This window comes from Mustelus asterias, chromosome 5 (assembly GCF_964213995.1).
Source record: "Mustelus asterias chromosome 5, sMusAst1.hap1.1, whole genome shotgun sequence".
NCBI lineage: Eukaryota > Metazoa > Chordata > Chondrichthyes > Carcharhiniformes > Triakidae > Mustelus > Mustelus asterias.
The window spans coordinates 81,729,573-81,751,403 of record NC_135805.1 but is presented as its reverse complement, the minus strand read 5'-3'; the positions used below and the strand labels follow the sequence as shown (position 1 = coordinate 81,751,403).

The following is a 21,831-nucleotide window of genomic DNA, read 5'->3' as shown; positions in this document are numbered from 1 at the left end:
GTTTGAGGATAAGGGGTAAACATTTTAGAACTGAGGTGAGGAGTAATTTCTTCACCCAGAGGGTGGTGAATGTGTGGAATTCACTACCACAGAATGTAGTTGAGGCCAAAACGTTGTCTGATTTCAAGAAGAAATTAGATATCACTCTTGGGGCCAAAGGGATCAAGGGATATGGGAGGAAGGGGGGATCAGGATATTGAATTTGATGATCAACCATGATCAAAATGAATGGTTGAGCAGGCTTGAAGGGCCGAATGGCCTACTCCTGCTTATAGTTTCTATGTTTCTGTGTAACAATGTGAACTGCAGATGTCTCTTTGTAGAAAACCAATGGTATAAAATGGACAAAAAGTATACATAACATAATGGTGTTACAGGGTAGAGGAAATGGTCATAATGATTCTACTTCTGTGCTTTCCCAAGCCGATAATCGAACCCGGGTCCTTGGAACTGTGAGGCAGCAGTGCTAATCACTGTGCCGCCCACATGTGAGACTAGACCATTCTTAACTGCCCTCTGAAATGGCCTAGTGAACCACTCAGTTTGGGCAATTAGAGATAGGCAACAAATGCCCACATCCCATAAAGAAAATCAACATATTTTTAAAATAGTATATTTTTTAAAGTTCTTTATATTTTAGCAAATACCTTAACCCCATGTGTATGTCCCAATCAAGGCTCCTTCAATATCACCCTCCACAAGTAAGAAATGTAATGGACTCTCCACTTGCCTGGATGAGATAGTTTATAAATATCTATAAAATTTAAAAATGAAAAATGACGTGATTCAGTACTTTTACCTTCCCAATTATTGAGGATGCTTCAACTAGCTTATTTGGTTACCTTGCTGTTTAAAAATTAATTAATGGGATAGGAATCTCGTTGGCTAAGGAAATATTTGTTGTTCATCCATTATTGCCCTTGAGAAGTGGTGATGAGCTGCTTTTTTGAATCACTGCAGTTCTTGTGGTGTGGTGCACGCACAGTGCTGTTAGGAAGGGTGTTCCAGGATTTTTACCCAGTGACATAGAAGGAATGGCGATAAAGTTCCAAGTGAGGCTGCAGTGTGACTGAGAGGGGAACTTGCATGTACTTGGGTTTGATGGGCTCATTTCTCTTGTTTTTATTAGATGATAGAGGCTACAAATTTGGAGGGTGATATTGAAGGAGCCTTGATGAGTTGCTGCACTACACCTTGGCAGAGAGTACACATGGCTGCCATTATGCATTGGTGGTGGATGGGTTGCTGATCCAATGGTTATTTTACCCTAGATGCTGTTGAGCTTCTTGAGTGTTGTTGGAGTTGCACTCATCCAGGCAAGTGGAGAGTCCATTACATTTCTTACTTGTGCTTTGTAGACAGTGGACAGGCTTTGGGATGTCAGAAGGTCAGTTGCTCACTGCAGAATTCCCACACTCCTAACTGCTCTTGTAGCCACAATATTTATATGGTTGCTGCAGTTAGTTTCTGGTCAATGTTGGCCCCCAGGATGTTGATGGTGGGGGTAATGCCATTGAATGTCAAGGGGATACAGTTAAATTCCCTCTTGCTGAAGGTGGTTATTACCTAGTGATGCAAATATAATCAGCCACTCATTAGCCCAGGAGTATTGTGCAGATCTTTCTGCATATGGTCATAGACTGCTTCAGTATCTGGGGAGTTGCAAATGGTACTGAACACTTTTTAATCATCATTCGACAACCCCACTTCTGAAATAATAATGGAGATGGGATTATTGATGAAGCTGCTGAAGGTGGTTAGACCTAGGACACTAACCTAAGAAACCCCTGCAGCCATGAGCTGGGAATACAATTATTGGCCTCCAGCAACCACAATCAACTTCCTTTGTGTCAAGTATGTTTCCAACTGGTGAAGAGGTTTTCCCAATTCCCATTGACTTCAGTATTGCTAGGGCCCCCTGGTGTAAGACTCAGTCAAATGCTGCCTTGATGTCAAGTGCAGTCACTCTTATCTTACCTTTTGAATTCAGCTCTTTTGTCCATGTTTGCACAAAGGCTATAATGAGCTCTGAAGTCAAGTAGCACTTGCACAACCCAAACTGAGCTTTGGTGAGTAGGTTATTGCTGAGTGAGTGCTGCTTAATAGCACTATCAACAACACATTGGTAATTGAGAGTAAATTGTTGGGCTGGTAATTGGCTGGATTATATTTGTCTTCTTTTTTATGGAGGGCAAAGCTTATGTAGTAATTTGTTGATATCACTTTTATCAGGATGCCTGGATATTCCCTTGATTTGGTACAATAAATAAACTAATGTTGGGAAAAGGAAGTTTGCACCCCAGAAATTTCTAGATCTTTTGGGCAACTTTCTTTGAGGTCAATAGAGAGTCATGATGTGGAGATGCCAGCGTTGGACTGGGGTGAACACTGTAAGAAGTCTCACAACACCAGGTTAAAGTCCAACAGGTTTATTTGGTAGCCACGAGTGGTTTTTGCTACCAAATAAACCTGTTGGACTTTAACCTGGTGTTGTGAGACTTCTTACTGTCAATAGAGAGTGCCATTGCTTTGTGACTGATTACAAATCCAGCTCAACATCTTAATGTTGTGGCTGAGTTTAAAAATTCACTTACAGACTTAATTATAGATGATAAATATACACTTAATTATAGTCTTCCTATATCCCTGCTCCCGTCATGTCAGGAACTCAAAATCCAAGTTTTCCTGTCTATCCAGCTTACAAACTTCAGTACATCTATTTTGATGTATCCGCCAGTCAGAAACAATCCATACTCTAGGGAACAGTACCAAAAAACCCAACATGACAGCAGTTTTAGAATTGTTCCCATATGTTATGTTGATTTGTGATTACTCAATTGGAGGTTGTGGTCACATTTTTGTTCAGAACCCGAATTGATAAATCAACACAGTATTTCCCATCATTGTTTTCCAAAAGACCTAAATTTCATTAAGGTACATTAAATCCCTTCCCTCCCATCTCCAAATGTCACGGATGGGATATTATAAGGGTGTAGAATAGAGACAAATCTTGTTCTACTGCCTTGCTTCTATATTTATGCTTCTATGTTTTTTTAAAATGAGAGAGAAAATAATGGCCCTTGTTTTGCTTTTCAATTTTTAAGGGCAGAATACTCCCATTTTGAGGCTCAGAGCAACCACATGGACTGTTTCCCGCTGCAGAGGCTGGGAGTTCAGAGAAGGTTTACTAGACTAACACCTGGAATGGACGAGTTGTATTATGAGGAAAGGTTGGAGAGGTTAGGTTTGTATCCAAAGTTTAAAGCTAAAGTTTATTTGTTAATGTCAAAAGTAGGCTTACATTAACACTGCAATTAAGTTACTGTGAAAATCCCCTAGTCGCCACGCTTCGGTGAGAATTTGGAGGAGGACGAGATGCCTAGATCAAAATCTTTTAAGATACTGATGAGTTGACAGGGTGGATGTGGAGAGGATATTTCCTCTTGTCAGAGAATCTCGAACCTGGGGGTCACTTTTTAAAAAAATAAGGGGTCGCTCATTTTTTCTCTGAGTCGTGAGTCTCTGGAACTCTCTTCCTCAAAAAGCAGTGGAAACAGAGTCTTTGAATATTTTCAAGGCAGAGCTAGATAGATTCTTGATTAATAAGGGAGTGAAATGTTATCAGGGGTGGGCAGGAATGTGGGTTTGATGTTACAAGCAGATCAGACGTGATCCTATTCAATGGTGGAGCAGGCCCGAGGGGCCGAGTGGATTATTCCTCCTTCTAATTCCCATGTTTGTATGAATCATCTAAAACCTGTCAAATCTTCCAGTCTTAAACTCATTAATTATGAACCTGGGTGTTCTACGCCATATTGAGTAGCAGGGCATAGAATCATAGAAACCCTACAGTGCAGAAAAAGCCCATTAGGCCCATCGAATTTGCACCGACCACAATCCCACCCAGGCCCTACCCCCATATCCACCCACTAATCCCTCTAACCTATGCATCTTAGGACTCTAAGGGGCATTTTTTTTTTAGCATGGCCAATCAACCTAACCCGCACGTCTTTGGACTGTGGGAGGTAACCAGAGCACCCGGAGGAAACCCACGCTGACACGAGGAGAATGTGCAAACTCCACACAGACAGTGACCCAAGCTGGGAATCGAACCCAGGTCCCTGGAGCCGTGAAGCAGCAGTGCTAACCACTGTGCTACCGTGCCGCATGCCTGAATGGTGTTTAGTGCACTGTCATATCTGGGTGCTATATTGAAAAAGCGCCCAACATCACTGACCCACTCTTGAAGGTGGACTATCTGCAAGTGAGGATGGATCTCTGGAAGCACTCTGAGACCAGGAGATAGACTTTTTGAAAATGAAGATGGATCTCCAGGAACATTCTGAGGCCGGAAGATGAAAACTCTCCAGAACATCAAATCTGGAAGATTCACCTGCAGGTGCACCCCTGACCAGGGTCCAGGATTGTGAGCAGCCTCCATAGCGAACTCCATAATTAGCCTCAGGCATAGTTCAGATCAGTCCCAATATCTGCATACTATGGGATGCAAATGAGGTTCGAGCCAGCCTCTGGCAGGTTTTCTGACCCATCATCGCAGGTACCTGTGGAGGATCCTGCTGTAAATTCACATTGATGTGAAACCGATTTCTGGCCCACCCATCATATTCTGCCCCTATGCCTGCCATCAAACCCACCGATGGGGGCTTGGTAGAATTCTTCCCTAGTTTTTCTGAATAGCCTGTAGGCTTTAATTGCCTTTATTCATTCTTAGGGGCAGAGGTTTATTGTCTCCCAGCTTTGTGTATGAATGTGGAAATGTGACCATCATGTGTGTCCAAACCAGGAAGACTGAAATTGGGCTTCAGGGCGCATCTAAATAATTTTGGGAAAAAATAAATAAACCTTAGCTTTTCGATGGTGGCCAACTCCTAGGGCACCATCCACGCCATGAAATCTCGAGTGGCACAGGCCCAGTGCCTAATCTACTCAAATTAGCTCAATTTCTCAGACAGATCCTAAATCTGGCCTTGGACTCCTTATTGCCTTATGCAAGGGCCCTAACATCTGTTTTAGGTGAACACCCTGAATGCCTGAAAATTATAGATGGGTCTTGACACCGATCACAACTCTGCAAAATTGGTCATTTTTATCCACGTTTTCCATATGTTGCACTGATATGTTGCAACTTCCACCCCTTCGTATTTCATGCTTTTGTCGCATGTCTTCAAGATTAAATATTCTGCACTTTCAACACTGATGGATGTATGTAGAAATGCAATAAATTAAACACCCCAAACATTCTTTGTTTTGTACTATTCCTGAAATAAGCAAATAACGTTTTGATATTTGGTCCACCACAATCCTTAAACTGTTTTTCAAATGTTAGGAAAGAGATGTAATTGGACAAGTGCTAAACATTTACCAAGTTATGCTAATTGTACCTATTGTATGTTGACATTTTAGATGCAAGTTCAAAAATTCGTAACAAAGCAGTACTATGGAAATACGAAGAACTTTTTATTTACTTGAAAACCTTGCTTTTCATTTCAACACTCCTGAAAGGTTACAATCACCTTGGGGTGTTCATTAAGTGTGTTCTGACATTCATGGGGGCATCTGTACAAGAGCCCCCTAAAAAGCAATAACCTAATAAGGTGCAGTGTGATTAGTAGCGAAACACAGCTTAGTTGGTACACAAACTAACACACAATAGACCTCTTGCAAGGACAATGCTATGTTACAGAAACAATAAAAATAATATTTTTAAAAAAGAGACTTAATGAAACCATTGCTTTATATGACAAATAATCATGATTATTTAATCACAAAAATTTTCAACTTGTGTCTAAAGAGTCGGTTATATTTGAGTAAAGGGATTTTTAAAGTTAAGTTGTGTTTGTGAGTGTGTGCCTTTTGCAAAATCTTAGAGAAGGCACAGGTACAATTCCGTCACAATGATCACAATTTTGAACAATAAGACACAGTTCTGTGCACAACCCATATAACAGATATATACCAGACATACATATATAAGGCAATTAATTTATAAAGTATTATTACTAGCACCCATTCAGTGGCAAAGACAAGTAATAACACAGACAATGTCCAACACTAGTATTACTCATAATATTAATATTCTAACTATACACAAAAGCTCTAGGTACTTGGAAAAAGCAGTCAAATCTCATTATTACTGGCTAATTGTTTCTTTAGTTTTGCAGGTCTGCATTTCAGGAAGGGGCTCTTGAGCATTTTTGACTTCAGATATAACTGTGATCCATGGAACTACTTCCAGGATGACTAAGACAAATCATTTTGGCAGTAGAATGCCTCCAGACTTGGTTATTTTGGCTTGGATTAGATTTTAAAAATGCCAAAGCTGAGCAGAATTGAGTTCAAATAACAATGATCATCAAAAAACCATCTGAATGGGGGGGTCCAACATTGTCATTGGAAATCACAGATTTCTTCACTTTAATGGAGTTTCGTGGGATTGGCGCCTATAGATATTTAAATCATTGTTTTGGTGCAATGAGGTTTGACTGTTTTAGCTTGCAATATTTCTTCATTCAGAATGGCCACATCTTAACAGTGGATTTATTCACTGGCTCCTTTTTATATCCTTTTAGCATCATTTTCTCCATTTTCCTTTGGGGCATTTTTGTATACAGGCAACCTAATCCCAATATCTTTCCCTATCAGCATTTTCCTTCATGTGGTTTTAAAAAGGAAAATCCATGAAAGTATAGTAGCTGAATTGAAAGACTGAGCAGAAACCCAGCAAGAAAGTTGTTTCTCACAACAAGTTGGAACACCACAGAAGCACTTACTTATACATTAAACACAATGGTCATTACATATTTTTCATCATCTTTGAGAGATACGATTAACTGAGCAAAGCAAAATATGTGCTTAACCAGATAAAAGCAATACTTATGGTATTAAAGTTGATAGCTATTACAAATATTGTTACATGAAAACTGAAAATATGATTGAAAAGCATAAAATTTAGTTTATTTTACACTGGTTTCTAACCCAGTTTATCTAACTTATGTTAAATATTGTCTGTATTTCTCATAATGGAGTAGAATCGAAAAGGCTAATTTATTTGTTCTGAATAGTGATAGAGTTCAGTGTAGTTTTTAGGTTTATTCGATTATGTTACTAGAATCTACACCCCCAAAGGGATGAAGTGCGCCTTTTATCATTACAACATTAAGTAACTTATAGACCATATTCTTCCAAGCAGATACTTGGACACCTCTGATTGTCATGCTGAAGTGTATGTTACTAATGTTAAGTAGCACAATATAAGAAAATGTCAAAAGTTTTTAAAAATCCTATGTTTACGGAAATTTCATTTTTTTTAATGTATACCACAGTATGGAATAACGGGTCACCTTGCACAGATTGAAGCATAAATCTGTCATGTAGCAGCACAATAGGGGACCTTCAGTGCAGCAGGTGATATCATAATATGGTCTATTGATACTTATTCTGGAAAGATAAGTGCAGACTGGAAAACACATGACTGTGATAATACTTATTTATCTATCTGCCTTTATACTCATGTTATCATTCGTTTTTGTTTTAATAAGTATATTGTATATAGCTTCAATCAGTACATTGTATCAATATTAAAACAGAGTGATAAAATACAAATTACAGTTACACCCTTTCACTAGATTATATTAGAAGATGCTGACATTATGTACTGCGCATTGATATAAATGAAAATTAGTCTTTCCCCTAGTGTTGCCTATGCGTTTTCTACAAATAGTCTCACAGGATTTTCATCAAGGATGTCATTGGCAACTCAGTGCCAAAAAAGTAAAAAGTAAAAGTAAGACTATTCATTAACCTTTTCAGTTTCTAACCAAGTCAGAGAACACGGTAGATGTAAGCACAATATGCCTCAAGACTTAAGATCTAATCTAAAGTTGGATCAAGCATTTATATCAAATCATTTAGAACATTAGGTTACTAGGTTCTGAATCACTGAGATGTAATTTATCTTGGAATTATAATGCCAAGCTTTTCAATTATTTGTGGGTTTTACTAATGTCATTCTGACATAAATGGATGCTTTATGATATGATCAGACACTAGTTTGTATGTTGCAAACAGGCATTCACAGAGTAACTCCTTCCATCCTATTTTGGTAGGCCTTAGAAACACAATCGGGGGCTTAAAACAAATGCTCCTGTGACTGACAGACAAACCTTCCTTTCAATAGAGCACGGCTGTAGCAGAGAGCACTAGATGATACTTGACTGAAAGTGTACACCAGTGTTTCAATTGGACATTGCTGGTGGCAGATCAGGGCGCCTGGTTTGAATTATTTTTGGTTTTGGAGAATTCTTCGGTTCATCCTCATCTTCTGCTTCACTATCACAGACATGGACCACCACACTAGGAGTTGATTCTGTTCCTGCATGTAATTCGTACTTCTCTCCTGTAAAATCAAAGATGAAGAGGTTACAAATAGGATAACCTATTGGCTTCAAGATGAATTCCACCTCTAAAGAGAAGTCTTGGAGATACTTGGTTGACTTATTTTTGTGCTACTATCAGTGATGGTCCATAACTCCTGGTTCTCCAGCGTCACATTTAGAGGATACTCCCCCACTTCTCCCTACCAGTCTCCTCTCATCACTTCCCAAAGCCCTCGTAGTCTCCCCCCACCCCTCCCCCTACCCATGCTCCCCTCCAAACCCCCTCACTCCCGGTCTTCTGCCACTTTTCTGAACTACTTACCTTTAAAACTTAACTTTTCCCTTTAAACATCTCCTTTTAAAAAAAAGGGGGGGCATTCCTTTCATTCGAGCCCTAGTTACTTCTCACAGATGCAGCCAGGGGTGTGCTTCTCAACTCCTGTCTCACCCAGCCCGAGTGAGGACGGTTAGACGAGATAGGGGCTTTGGAATTTCAACGTGGGTGAATCCACCCAGAGCGGCAATTCGCTGGAGATCAGCACTCTGAGGAAGTTTCGGGCTGATGTGTTTTCCTATTTTAGTGAGGTATGTTGGAAATCACCATCACAACGCTGCTGTTCGTTCAGCAGTGTGTATTATGCAAGTGTATGCGAGTTTGACAAAAGCTAGAATTTCTTAATTATATGGGTGAAATTTGGTGAAAGGCAGCAGCTTAAAAAAATGCTGTTCAAAGTTGTGTTCTTGACAAATATTATTTGCTGTGCCATGGGCAGGAGTGAAGCACAAACTATACAATATGAACCCTGCAATAGTTTAAAATGAACAAGAGCAGAGCATACCCCTTTTCACATCTCTTCCACTTTTTATTTCTAATCAATGTATCTGGAATAGATGGGCAGAAACTAGCCTGGGACCTGGCACATGTGAATGTGGAGCCTCCAACTGCCTCAAATAATGTCAGTCAGCTAGGAGAGGGCCAGGATCCAGGAATTCTTAAATCAAGTGTGTTGATTTCCTCATCCTCCAACACTATAGCTGGTGCTCCCTGTACTGCACTACTAAATATGGTTGAGGTGCATAAAGGATAAAAGAGTTTTGTGGGATTGATACAGAGAAACTATTCCCCTGGTGTCGATCAGGGCACAGTTTCAAAATTAGGCTAGGCCATTCAGGAGTGAAATCAAGGAGAACTTAAGTATGCAAAAGGTAGTGAAAATGTAAAACTCTCACCTCAAAGGTTGTGGATTCAGCATCAATTGAAATGTCAAAATTAGGTTGACATATTTTCAAGGGATACAGATCAAAGACAGGTAAATGAAGTTAGGATATATATTTTATATATACACACACATATACTCAAGGGGCTCAATGGCCTAATCCTGTCCATATATTCCAAATTAGAAAAACAGTAATAACTTTAATGACCTAGCTATCAGATTCATAGGTCAATGTTTGTCTGGCTTGTCTCTATTCACAGTGAGCATTCTCAGTGGTCCTGAGACCCAACAGCTCCTACCTTACAAGGTTAAATTTGAGCACTCCATACTAGACATTACTGAAATAGGGCTGTGTAAAATCAACCCAAGAGTGTGTGGCTATTGTGATTCTTTTTAAATTTAGAAAAAGGCAAATTCTTTCCGAGATACTTTGAACAAACAAGTTCAAAGCGCCATAAAGAGAAAAATATCTGAAGAGGAGAAAGGGATGCTATTGTTTTAAAAATCAGCCTTATGGTGGTCTTATGACATATTGCATGAGTACACCATTACATAGAATTATGGCCCACAGTCAAAGATAAATGATGGCAGCAAAATAAAAGGCTATGTTAGCTAAATGGAACAGCTACAGTTATGACAGGTTTCTTTAGATTAATGTGCGCTTCTGAGGTCAAGCGGTAGATTTGAAAGGTTGCAACTAATTGAGATTGAAATATATAAGTGACAGTTTGCTATACATGCCTGTGTGTCAGAATCTGTATCAGTCCCAGTTTCATTGTAATATTCCGGGATTATTTTGTGACTATCTCAGAGAAATTCGCTTAAGAATCTCTAGTTATAGTATTTAAATATTTTATCTAAAGTTAATTAGAGCAATTTTTGTTAAATAAATTTTGTGACCAAAATGGATGCTTCATTAAAATGGAATTATGTGTACCTTGTGCATACAGCTGCTGTAAGGAAGAAAGTATTGTATTTATATAGCACTTTTCTTGACCACAGGACATCCCAAAGCATTTTACAGCCAATGAAGTTCTTTTTGAAGTGGAGTCACTATTGCAATGTAGGAAACACAGAAGCCAATTTCTGTACAGCAAGCTCCCCAAACCAACAATGTGATAATGGCTAGAAAATCTGCTTTTGCGAACTTGATTGAGAGATAAACATTGGCGAGGACACTGGGGATGATTCCCGTTCTCTTGTTCAAAATAGTGAAGTAGAATCTAGCACACCCATCTGAGGGTGCAGACTGGGCCTTGGTATAACATCTCATTTGGAAGACAGCAGGTGGGATTCTCCAGCCGTGCTTGCCCCAAAACCGGAGAATCCCACCCAAGGTCAATGGATCTTTATGTGGTCCACCCCCCCGCCTGGTACGATTCCTGTGGCGGGCGGGACAGGAGAATTCCCCCCAGCATCTCCAACCATGCTGCACTCTCTCAGTACTGCACTGGAATTTCAGCATTGACTTTTGTGCTCAGGTCCTAGAGTAGGAATTGAACTCAAACAATTAATACAGAGGCAAGATTGTTACCAACGGAGTCACAGTTGCCACTGTAATGAATAGATTTTACAGCATTATGCATTCTTGTTACTTTTAGCCTATCAACCAGTTGCTGGTCACCTCTGCCATCTGCTGCTGAAACCGAAATCTACGGTATTTGTCCCTTTGAACTGCAGGTGTTAGGCTGAATAGACCAGCCTAACACCCTCCATAAATTTCAGTTCATCCAATCCTGCCCATGTCCCATGATGCACCAAATTCCATTCACTCATCAACCCAGTGCTCCCTCACCTACATGGACTTCGAGTCCCTTAATGCCTCCAATTTTAAATTCTCACCCTTGTGTTTAAATCCCAACAAGACCTTGCCTTTTTCATTTCCAACCGTTTTTTAACTCTGTAATTCTCCAACGTCTTCACCTTCTTTTCATTCTGATGTTTTGTACATTCGCTTGTTATTTCATCTCACCATTGGCAGTCATGTCTTCAGCCATTCATACTCTGGAATTTCCTAACTACTTCTGTCTCATAACTTAAGACCTTCTTTAAAGCCTGCAATCTTGACCATGCTTAGATTACCCCTCCTAATATCTCTTCTTTCTGCCTTGCATCGATTTCTTGGCAGATTACACATCTGTTTGGCACCTAAGGACATTTTTCTACAATAAGGGTTCAGTATAAATGTGGCTTAACTTCGCCACAGTTTGTGTATACTAATGACGCTCCCACATTATCAGTGGATGATCTAAATTGAGATTCAGCTGACATTTGGAATAGTGGCTCCTCATCGGAAGTGGAAGGATCAATCTTCCACATTATATTTATATCACTACCACCATATCTTTAGGGGGAAGTGACCAGGAGTAGGTCAGAAAGTCAGAGGCCATGCTTCAGCTTGGTACAAACTCATCTAGAATTCCATGTGCTGGTGAGTGGGGTCACTGATGCTGCTGTTCGCAGTCTTGTGTAAACACCATTTTCAGCCAGCAACAAATTCCTCCAGTTGCAGCTGAGTCCCTCAATTACCCCAATTCTGGCATCTGTTGCCACCTTTTAGGAAACAGGCACACAGTGTCCGGAAAAGGAACTAGAGAGTGCAGGTGGAGGTTGCTACTAGGTCTAAAATGAAGTTAGAACAACAGCCCACAGAGGATGGAAGCCACTGTTTCTATATATTAACTGCTGATTCACAGGGCTGAACTTGTAGTCTTGGGTTGGGGGAAGGCATGGAGTCAAGCATGCCACTGACCAATGTGCCTGTTTGCTGACTCCATCTGTCATTTGTCCTGATGACAGGATGGGGGTGGGGATGTTGATAGGACATTTTTTTATTTTAAATTTTAAGAAGTTAACAGGATAAAATTGTTTCCCTTGACAGAGAATTCTAGAACCAGGGGACATAGATATAGGACATGAGGAAAAACACAGAAGGTAGTGGGTGTCTGGAATTCACTGCCCGATTTGGTGGAGGAGGCAGAGACCTTGAATTCTTTTAAAACATACCTGAATCTGCTGTAAGCTACAGGGCTATGGGCCAGGTGCAGGAAGGTGAGATTAGAAAAAATGCCTGGGTGTCCTTGGGCTGGCATGGATAAGATGGACCAAATGGTCTCCTCCTGTGCTGTAACTTATGGTTCTAAGTTAGGGAGAAAGCATCTTCATCTCAAGGCTTTTCATGAAATGGCAGGCTGCAGCTTCTTAAGAGTTGGAGATCCTTCTATTGGCCCTTCAGCTTCAAGAAACCATTGCTGGCCTTAATTGGACGATAAGCTCACTTTCTGGCCACGAATTGGGCAATTCAGGAAAAGATCACAGACAGTTGCTGTTTCTACACAAGGCAGGGTCCCATTTGACTTTGACTTAAGTGCCCTGACCCCAAACGCAATATCCCGCCCACAGTCTACCTCTGCAATTAGAATATCAAACCTTAATTTCACAACAGGATATAGGGGAATAATCTGCATATTTTACTGCTTAAGAATGGATTTTCAACATAGCTCACTGTATCCAAAACTCCAGGTTGGAGCCTGTAATATAAATCGAAGTGCTTGTTTAATTATATTCCATATATTTAATCTAGCAATTTGAAAAAAGATTACCTCTCATAATTAATGATCACTCTTTGTCAAAAAATCTTGGCAAGTAAAATTTTTCTCCAATGTTTGAGGTTTTTTTAAAGTTCAATGCTGGACCTAAAGCTTGATAAGAAATCGATCACTGCATAAAGCAGATAGGAAAAGATAGTCACATACCAAGGTTGATGATAGGATGGTTCGGCAAGCATAGCTCTGACCGTTCAGTCACAAAGATCTCCAAAAACTGCTCCAAGCCACACTTAGCATGAGTAATGTATTACAGTATAACGCAATGTCACAGAAAGTTTTGAGAGAAAACGTCATCTATTCGGATAGCAAATTTTGGCAAAAATCCAAAGAAACAATGTTTCTGCAGAAATCATTCTCATGAAGGGTAATTGACCTATTATAGATAATTGCCCTATTGTGGAATTTCTTTTTGGCTATAGGGAACTGATTTTCTAATTCTTTATGTAACATGAATCTAGCAGTCTTAGTTTGTGACAATCAGACAGACTTGAATTTTCCTGCAAGCAGCAGCAACTGCTGAAGGCAGTGATGGAGAACTTGCAAACTCTCCATCCTAGCTTTTGATCCGTACATTTAAATAGCTGTGCACCTGCAATTTTTTGATCAGCAACTCCTCAAGTAGAATCCACAGATGGGGTATTAGCTCCATAGGACAAAGTTTCCAAGACTCACAATTCTTGGGTACCAACACTGCACAGCACCTTTTGCGTCCTCACATGGCTGCCCCTGAAGATCTGCCAGGACTGGTCAAATTTAGCACACATGTTAGATGGGCTGAATGGAATTGAGCCTTCGACTAGGAGCTTGCTCAATGGGGTGTTGGGGGCACACAGAATATCTAATGCCACTGTAGCTCGTAAACCACTGCAAACACTATTTAAAGTGTCAATAATTTGAATGAGAAAGAAGAGCAGAGCCAGCAAATCTTTTCCAGTGATCCACAGCAGACAATGAAGCAAGAACTTTAACAAGTACTCCAACATCAGAAGGATTGGGGTCAAGAAGGTAGGGTACCTAGGGTGAGGGTCTCCATGGCCTGAAGGACTCAGGAAATCTTTGCTGAAAATGGTTGGGTCAATTTTTTTTTAAGTAAAGCGAGCTGATCCACTTGTCTACAATCAACATTGTGAGTTGGGGGATGGGGAGGCTGCTAGTGCCACCAATCCAGAATTCCCTCGTAAATCCTGGCTCTGCAGTAGGCATCCAGATTGGCATGGGTACCACCAACTTTATTATAAATTGGCCCTAAACATTCTGACTGGGCCAGGAATTGAAAATCAACAGCATCTGTTTCTTCATATTAATACCAGCAAACAAAGGTGGACAATGATCTGTAAGGAGGCCAAAAAGCAGTTTGCTTCTCAGGTAATTCAGAGATTCTGCAGAAATGGCAGAGGCACTAAAGATGATGCGAATGTCACAGGCCTCCAAGAAGAGAGTCAAAGCTTGAACGAGAAGAGGTGGCCACCAGCTTATGTGATCTGCACTACATAGCTAATTCAGTGCAAGAGAATTTCCGTGAGTCTGGCGAGATCTTTCATTACATCATTTACAATTAGCTCTCCTTCTCACTATCCTAAAGCATTTTCCAACTTCACAATGAACGCCATGCTGTTGCCATCACTCTTTCATTGCTCAGGTGTTCTTCCTACATTACAGTAGTAACCACACTTGCTTTGGTTTATGATGCTTTGGAGCATCCTGAAGTTGCGAAAGATGCTATATAAATCAAGGCCTTTATTTAAAACATTCAATTTATTCCAATCTTTACATGTGCTCAGCCTAAAATAATTATCCAATTTAACATAGCTGAATGTTGCAGATAGGTGTCATTCCATCACAGAGGACAACAACTGTAACAACCAAGTGTGAACTCAGGGAGGAAGATCTTTGGAAGTCTGGAATGCCATGGAAAATGGAGAAGATGAGGAAGCGGCAAATTTCCTGCCAGCTCGTGCTTCGTTATGAATTTCTGCTTCTCTTCTTTCTCATCCTATTCCCTAAATCACTTGCTGCCAGAAAAGTATAATATTGAAGAACAAAAGTAACTCTGATTCAAAGAGACTTCCATGCACGTGCAACAACTATCCACTGAGATAAAACTAACCTGAAGTGCTGGACTATGTTGAGAATACAGACATAACACTGCTTTCAGGAGGAGGCTCGGATATGTTTGTTTGTTAAAAATCTGGTTTCACTGATGAAGAGTGTTTTTGTCGTAACTTTATATAGAATTACAGCACAGAGACAGACCATGTTTATATCTATGTTTATGCTCCATGCAAGTCTGCTCCCCATCCATAATAGAATTCTGCAATTGAGCACACAGGGCTACAAGAACTGCAATGTATAACTTCCTAGGATGTTCAGTTATAAAACTGCAATTTTCTCAAACTGCTTTTTGTTATCCATGGGGAAGGAAATAAAATTGATTGCTCACTAAAACAAGGCACTGGTCACTTCTGTTAACACATCTACAGACAGTTTATTAGCTTATGTTGCAGATACTCAGAGTGGTAGCATGAAATGACCCTACACCAGAAAATTAAAGAGCAATTGTGACCTTGATAGTTCCCAACAGTGGAAGGGTTTGGTTGTAAGTCTGGTTGCAACGTGTAGCTTAATTCTTGTAATTGCATCATTTGTAAATCTGAAACTCCAGAGCCACAGCTCCTCAGCCTATTGGAGACATGTGTGCTTTTGTTTGGAGACTTGGGATTACTGGCAAGTGGTTCAGTCTGTTTGGCATCCTGTGATTGATCTTTCTCATTTTCCTCTGAAAAGTGCATATATTAGGGCATGCCTTTTGAAAATCTAAGAGTTATGGGGAAAAGAGACAGTAACACAATTGCCACAAAAGGTCCTGAACACCTGAGTGAAAAACTGATACACTCATTCCTTAGCAATGCTGAATGCCTATATTATAATTAAATCTTGATGGAGATGGGGGAATAGATCATAGCAATAGTGCTAGACTTTCTTGGGGCAGCAAGGGCCACAAAGCTGCACCAAAAAGCTGGGACTAATCACATTTCTGTTTTTTCTAAGAGACCCCCGGCTGTGTATTAGGCTCAGGCAACAGCTAATTAGCTGCCGTTGGAGCTTCTGTCCCTTTAAAAGCTGGGAACCTGCCTCAAAGAGCTGCTAATCAATAAAACGGCCCTTCAATTAGAGTATTGCCACTGGGGGGCCCACCTGCTACTGATAACATGGCAGCAGTGATGGGAAGAGTGCCTCATTGGCCATTTAAGTGGCACAATTGGTGTCTTGATGGGAGGAGGGCTGTTTTCCAGCTTCCTTGCCATTGGCAAAATTCCATGGTGGCAGACAACCAATGGACACTCCATTCCCCAACCCCACCTTCCTTAGCCATTTTATGTGCCCCTCCCAGCCCATCACCAGGGGGCTGGTAAGATCCAGCCTATCATATGCATGCCAAAATTACAATTTTACTTAATTAATAGAATAAAGTGGCAGCTCCTTGGCCCCGTTAAATTTACCACTGGAAATAGATATTTTTCTGCAAGTAGGAAGAAAAGTGTTGCGACTGCGTTCCTCATTTTCTAACTGGTAATACTAATTCTAACTGGTATGAACATCAGACATTATCAACTGGAAAATCCACCCCAATGTCGCAGATACTCTGAATTGTAATGCTGGAAGCAAACTGTTGGTGAAGTATATGATTCATTCAGCTGTAATAGCTGCGTAATGCTACAATTTGTAGACGTATCCTTCACAGAGAATGCAATTATTTATGCTGCTGTGTCTTGTGAAGTAATATCCATGGAGGCCGAATTAAAATTGCCTAACGCTTAAGTGTTTTTAAAAATCTTTTTCTTACTGGGGATCACTTTGAGGACAACCCTCAAGTATGAAAATAACTTCACTAATTAATGTGAGGAAACAACTCTTTTCTGTCACATTACATTAATGGAAAAAGGAAAAACTTCCATTCATTATCCATTAATTATACGGAGTACTCCCAGATCGCTGAATGCTATGAGTTTTATTTTTATTGGATTGCTTTTGAAAGGCTCTGCAATAGACTCATAAGAAAGAGTACATTGCTGTCTCCTCCTCCTCCCATGTTGTATTTAGATGAATTATGTGCTGAATTCTAGTCAGCTCTGTGTTGTTGACTCACAATGTATTTAATGTAGCCTGAGCTCAAACTGGCACTGGAATTAAAAGTATTCTGAGCCACAACAGCTGCTTGTGAAATGAACCTTTAATTGAAACCCAGAAATGAAGGGCAGTAACTGGGACAAAAGTCCTGCAGGAAATCCTTCCTGTATTTTCATATGCATATGATAGGCTGGATCTTACCAGAAAATACTTCAGAAGTGCTGGATGTTGGTTTTGTGAATGCCGCACAAAATTCTTGATTTCTGACAAACCCAATTCCTGGGTGAAAAATAAGAGTTGAAGAGCAACATTTCCAGACTTGATCCTTCTGCAGTGTGCCAGCTGTAAAACTGACTGGTAACGTCTGAATGCCCAGGGCTCCCACCTAAAACAGGTCCTCTGCCATGTGAATATGCTAATCTGGCTCCTAATACTTCTTCCAGCACAATGTCAAATTTGGGTTTAAAGTGACCGAACTAGTGGTCCTTAAAGGGACAACTGGAAGCAAACGAAGAGCAGGCAAGGTTTAGTTTTTTACTCACCTTAATGAGGGCTTATGAGGAGCAGCAATACTTCAGCTACATTACAAGCCTGAGTTTGAACTTACTTTATTCATCAACCTGTAGGTTGGATCAGTATCATATTATCCAACACTGAGAATTAGTTGTTGAATAATTTAACATCATGCTGGGCATTACATGGTCTGTTGCTTCTCCTATTTCTTATGTCCTTAAAGCATGGAAACCCACTATAAAATTCATCGCTGTGGCGAAACGCTCCTCACGTCTGGCATTTAAAAAATCTGGCTTTAAAAAAAAAAATGATTATCCACCAACTTGCTCTCTTTTTCTCTCTACATCATGTATTATTTTTAGCTGGGAGGTATTGTAGGGAACTTACTTGCAATCTCTGGCAATGTCAGCATTCAGCACCTTTCATGGCGTCACTACTTGTAGTGACTGTTACTGAGGAAGTGTTTCAGCTCTTCTCCTCTTGTTATAGAATCATAGAATTCCTACAATGCAGAAGGAGGCCATTTGGCCCATCAAGTCTGCACCGACTGTCTGACAGTGTCTTACCCAGGCCCTCTCCCGCCCTATCCCTGTAACCCCGCACACATTTTACCATGGCTAATCCATCCAACCTACACATCTTGGGACACTAAGGGGCAATTCAGCATGGACAATCTACCCAACCTGCACATCTTTGGACTGTGGGATGAATCCGGAGCACATGGAGGAAACCCCCGCAGACACAGGGAGAATGTGCAAACTCCACACACACAGTCATCTGAGGCTGGAATCAAACTCTGATCTCTGGTACTGTGAGGCAGCAGTGCTAACCACTGTGCTCCCCAAAGGCCAACTGCATTTGAGAACTGCGCTTGTGTACACAAATTTATGTTTGAAAACTATGGCACACCAGTGTTCAACATTGCCAGTCTTCCAATTGTTCCTTGGCAGACAATGGAAGTCCGCTTTCATAAGCTATTGTGAAGCCACAGGTGCAAATAGCAAAAGTGCATTTCTCAAATTGCCACTTAATTTGGTAATAAGGTACATATTAAAATTTTACTTCAGAGTCTACAAGCCAGAAAGAGGCACTCAGCTCAACTGGTCTGTGTTAGTATTTATGCTCCACACAAACCTCTCCCAGATCTCTTCATCCAACCCTATCAGCATACCACTCTATTGCTTCCTCCTTCATGTGTTAATCTAGTTTTCACTTAAATGCATCTAAGCCATTTGCCTCAAAGGTAATTATTATTCCTGTTTAATATAGCGAAAGTAATTTACATTCCAAGCATTACTTCTGCTTCACTGCAGCAACACCTTCCACTATCCTGACACAAACAGATGGCACACCATGCCAATAACAGCACAAGACATCACCAATACCTCCATGACAGAAATAAAAATGTTGCTTATTTTGTGTTTTTTTCTGTTACATAGACAGCCTTCAGTTCATTTAAATAAATATTTAGTCTGAATGAAGAACACAAAGGAGATTGTATTTTTTCCTCCTGGCTAACATAAAGGGCACAAGTCGCTACTGTTCAATAAACTATGTTCTTAAAATTTTATTTTATTTTCCTTTTGTCTTCTGGGCAGAATTAATTCCTCAGCCAGAGGATGACGTCAAATTTCTCTGTATTTGCCAAAAGCAACACAAGCTGCTGAAAGTTTCTATCTTAATTCACCCTAACATTACCAAATCAAAGCACATTGTATGGAAACCAGACTGAAGGATGCTAATAATGTAAGTCATACCATTTGTTAGACTCCAGGCTTCATATTAAGCCTGAGGCCTATGCCCAATGCATGCCCTGAACTCAAGGAAATGTGGGTTGGAAGTAACTATAGCTTCAGGAGGTACACATCAGCTACACCAGATGCTTGCTTGTGCCCAGATGAAGCCAAAGGCCTCCCCAAAAATGCAACTCGAGAGCTTGAGAAATATTCTGGTTACTGATTCCTATAGGTGCTTAACGAAAGGTCCACATAAAATTTTTAAATCTGTCCAAAGTGGCCACATCCTTATTATAGGATTGAACTTACTTTGCAGTTCAATGATCAGATTCAGCAGCTAATTCTTGAATGATGGCTTGGTCAAGTGCATCACTACATTTACAGACACAAATGGTGGTGATTTATTAGTGATGAAAGACTCTTCACTAGCTCTGATATTCTGGTCCCTGACCAGCATAACACTGCCAGTGGGTGACTCGCATTATTGTCCAGATGCATTTCAGTTGAATGCAGGTATAGGCAGCATTTTAACAGCACGAGTCCTGAGTACCAGGATCACATGATTCGTTCCATTGTTGCAGGTATCCAAAGATAAATGCATAGCGTATGTATTTTCTTATTCCATGCTGCATTTTCATTTGATGGCGCATTTGTCCATTTTTTTAACTCTGGCATTAACACTCTTAATGCACAGCCTTTTTAGATGTGAACATGTATTCAACTCACACTAACGATACGTGCCTTACCCATTGGTAGCATACATTGGAAATCTGAAGCAAACTGTGTACAATTTATTGGAAAAAGGTGTCTAAATTCTGAAAATATGCTACAAGTTTCCTGTCCGCAAAAACATAGTTATTAAATTATTCCTTGAATAAAATTACTAGACGGTAGATGCTGCAATCCACACACAGTCTAATGAGGCCCCGCACTAGGTGCGGAGAGTACAACCTCACACAATTAACCCATTAAGCGAACGTAATTTCAAAACCTATATCTTGCAATATACGGGAAGCAAAATTCATGAATAAACATCCTGAATCAGCAGCTCCTTTTCTCTTTCAAAGAATTAATACTTTGTAGGAATTAATTAGGGCAGTTTATCTGTTGAAATTACAATGATTATTTTCTTAGTTGAAAGAACCTTTTCTAAAAATTAATTAAAATATTGTTATTTAGAGGATCTTGCAAAGGCTCATTTTTTAATAGGATTTAATGAATTTAAAATTGAAACTTCTATCATATTCTGTGAATTAGGGAATCAATCTCATAATCCTGCATTTGGCTTTTTGTTCAACTGTCTTTGTTTCATTTTGAGTGACAGAGTGAGCTACCATATCCATCATTAATTATACTGAAACGACCAAATTGCACAGGGCATGAACGAAGAGAAGCAATATGCTCCACTCACATGCGTAGAATTAGTGATCCTGCCAGGTAGCAGGAAGGTCCATGATCTGGTAATGAAAGGCTAATAAGGAGCATTTGAATTGAGAGTAAAATAATCATTTCATCCCGATCTTTGCTGTTAGCTGCTATCAGCCAAGATGAAAAGAATTAAGAGGAAGGTGGGCGATATGGCTAAATTGTCCTTACTTCCTTCCCCCCAAGATTAATGGAGAGAAATCTGTACAAATGCCCATTTCGAACTGATACCCAGTGACTCTTGCTGTAAAGTGTACATGTGTGGACCTTTGGTGAAGACAGGAGCATGTTGAGGTGAAGCCTTGTTTCTTCTCATAATAACACAGCATTGACCATTAAATGGGCATACTTTGAACAAGGCTATGTAGGGCATGGTGCCTGGAGAGACATGTTCCAGAGGCAGATCATGTCTTTGTGAAAGAAGGGAGGATAAGGAGTCAGGTTACTGCTCCTCCTGGGAATGTAACTCAGCTGCCTCAATGAACAATAATTCTCGTGATAGTTATGTGAAATGGGGAATTCATTTCCACGGGTGCAGCAGAGTTTCATCCTGGGGGGCATCGAGTAGGAACTGGGAGCAGCAGTGAGACAGAGGGAGAATAGTGTCAGCATAAACTGGGAGGGAGTGAATACCAGAGGTGCTGACTAAAAAGGATATTTAATCCAACCAATCAAATGTTGTGTCTCCTTCCAAAACTTTAAAAACTAAAAACATCTCTTACCAAATAGATGGCCAGATGGCCAATGAAATTTAATTCAGAGCAGCGTGAAATGATAGATTTTGATCGGAAGAATGAGGAGACACAAT

General features: G+C 40.2%; 1 protein-coding gene across 1 annotated transcript in view; it reads right to left on the bottom strand.

Annotated features, from left to right (window-relative positions):
* Positions 1–5,461: 5,461 nt before the first annotated feature.
* The window catches only part of LOC144493635 (calcipressin-2-like), a 320,920-nt gene continuing 304,550 nt past the window's right edge, over positions 5,462–21,831 (bottom strand). The window contains 1 exon segment of the mRNA XM_078212894.1: positions 5,462–8,416. Coding sequence (XP_078069020.1) covers positions 8,256–8,416 — 161 coding nt within the window. The 3' untranslated portion in view covers positions 5,462–8,255.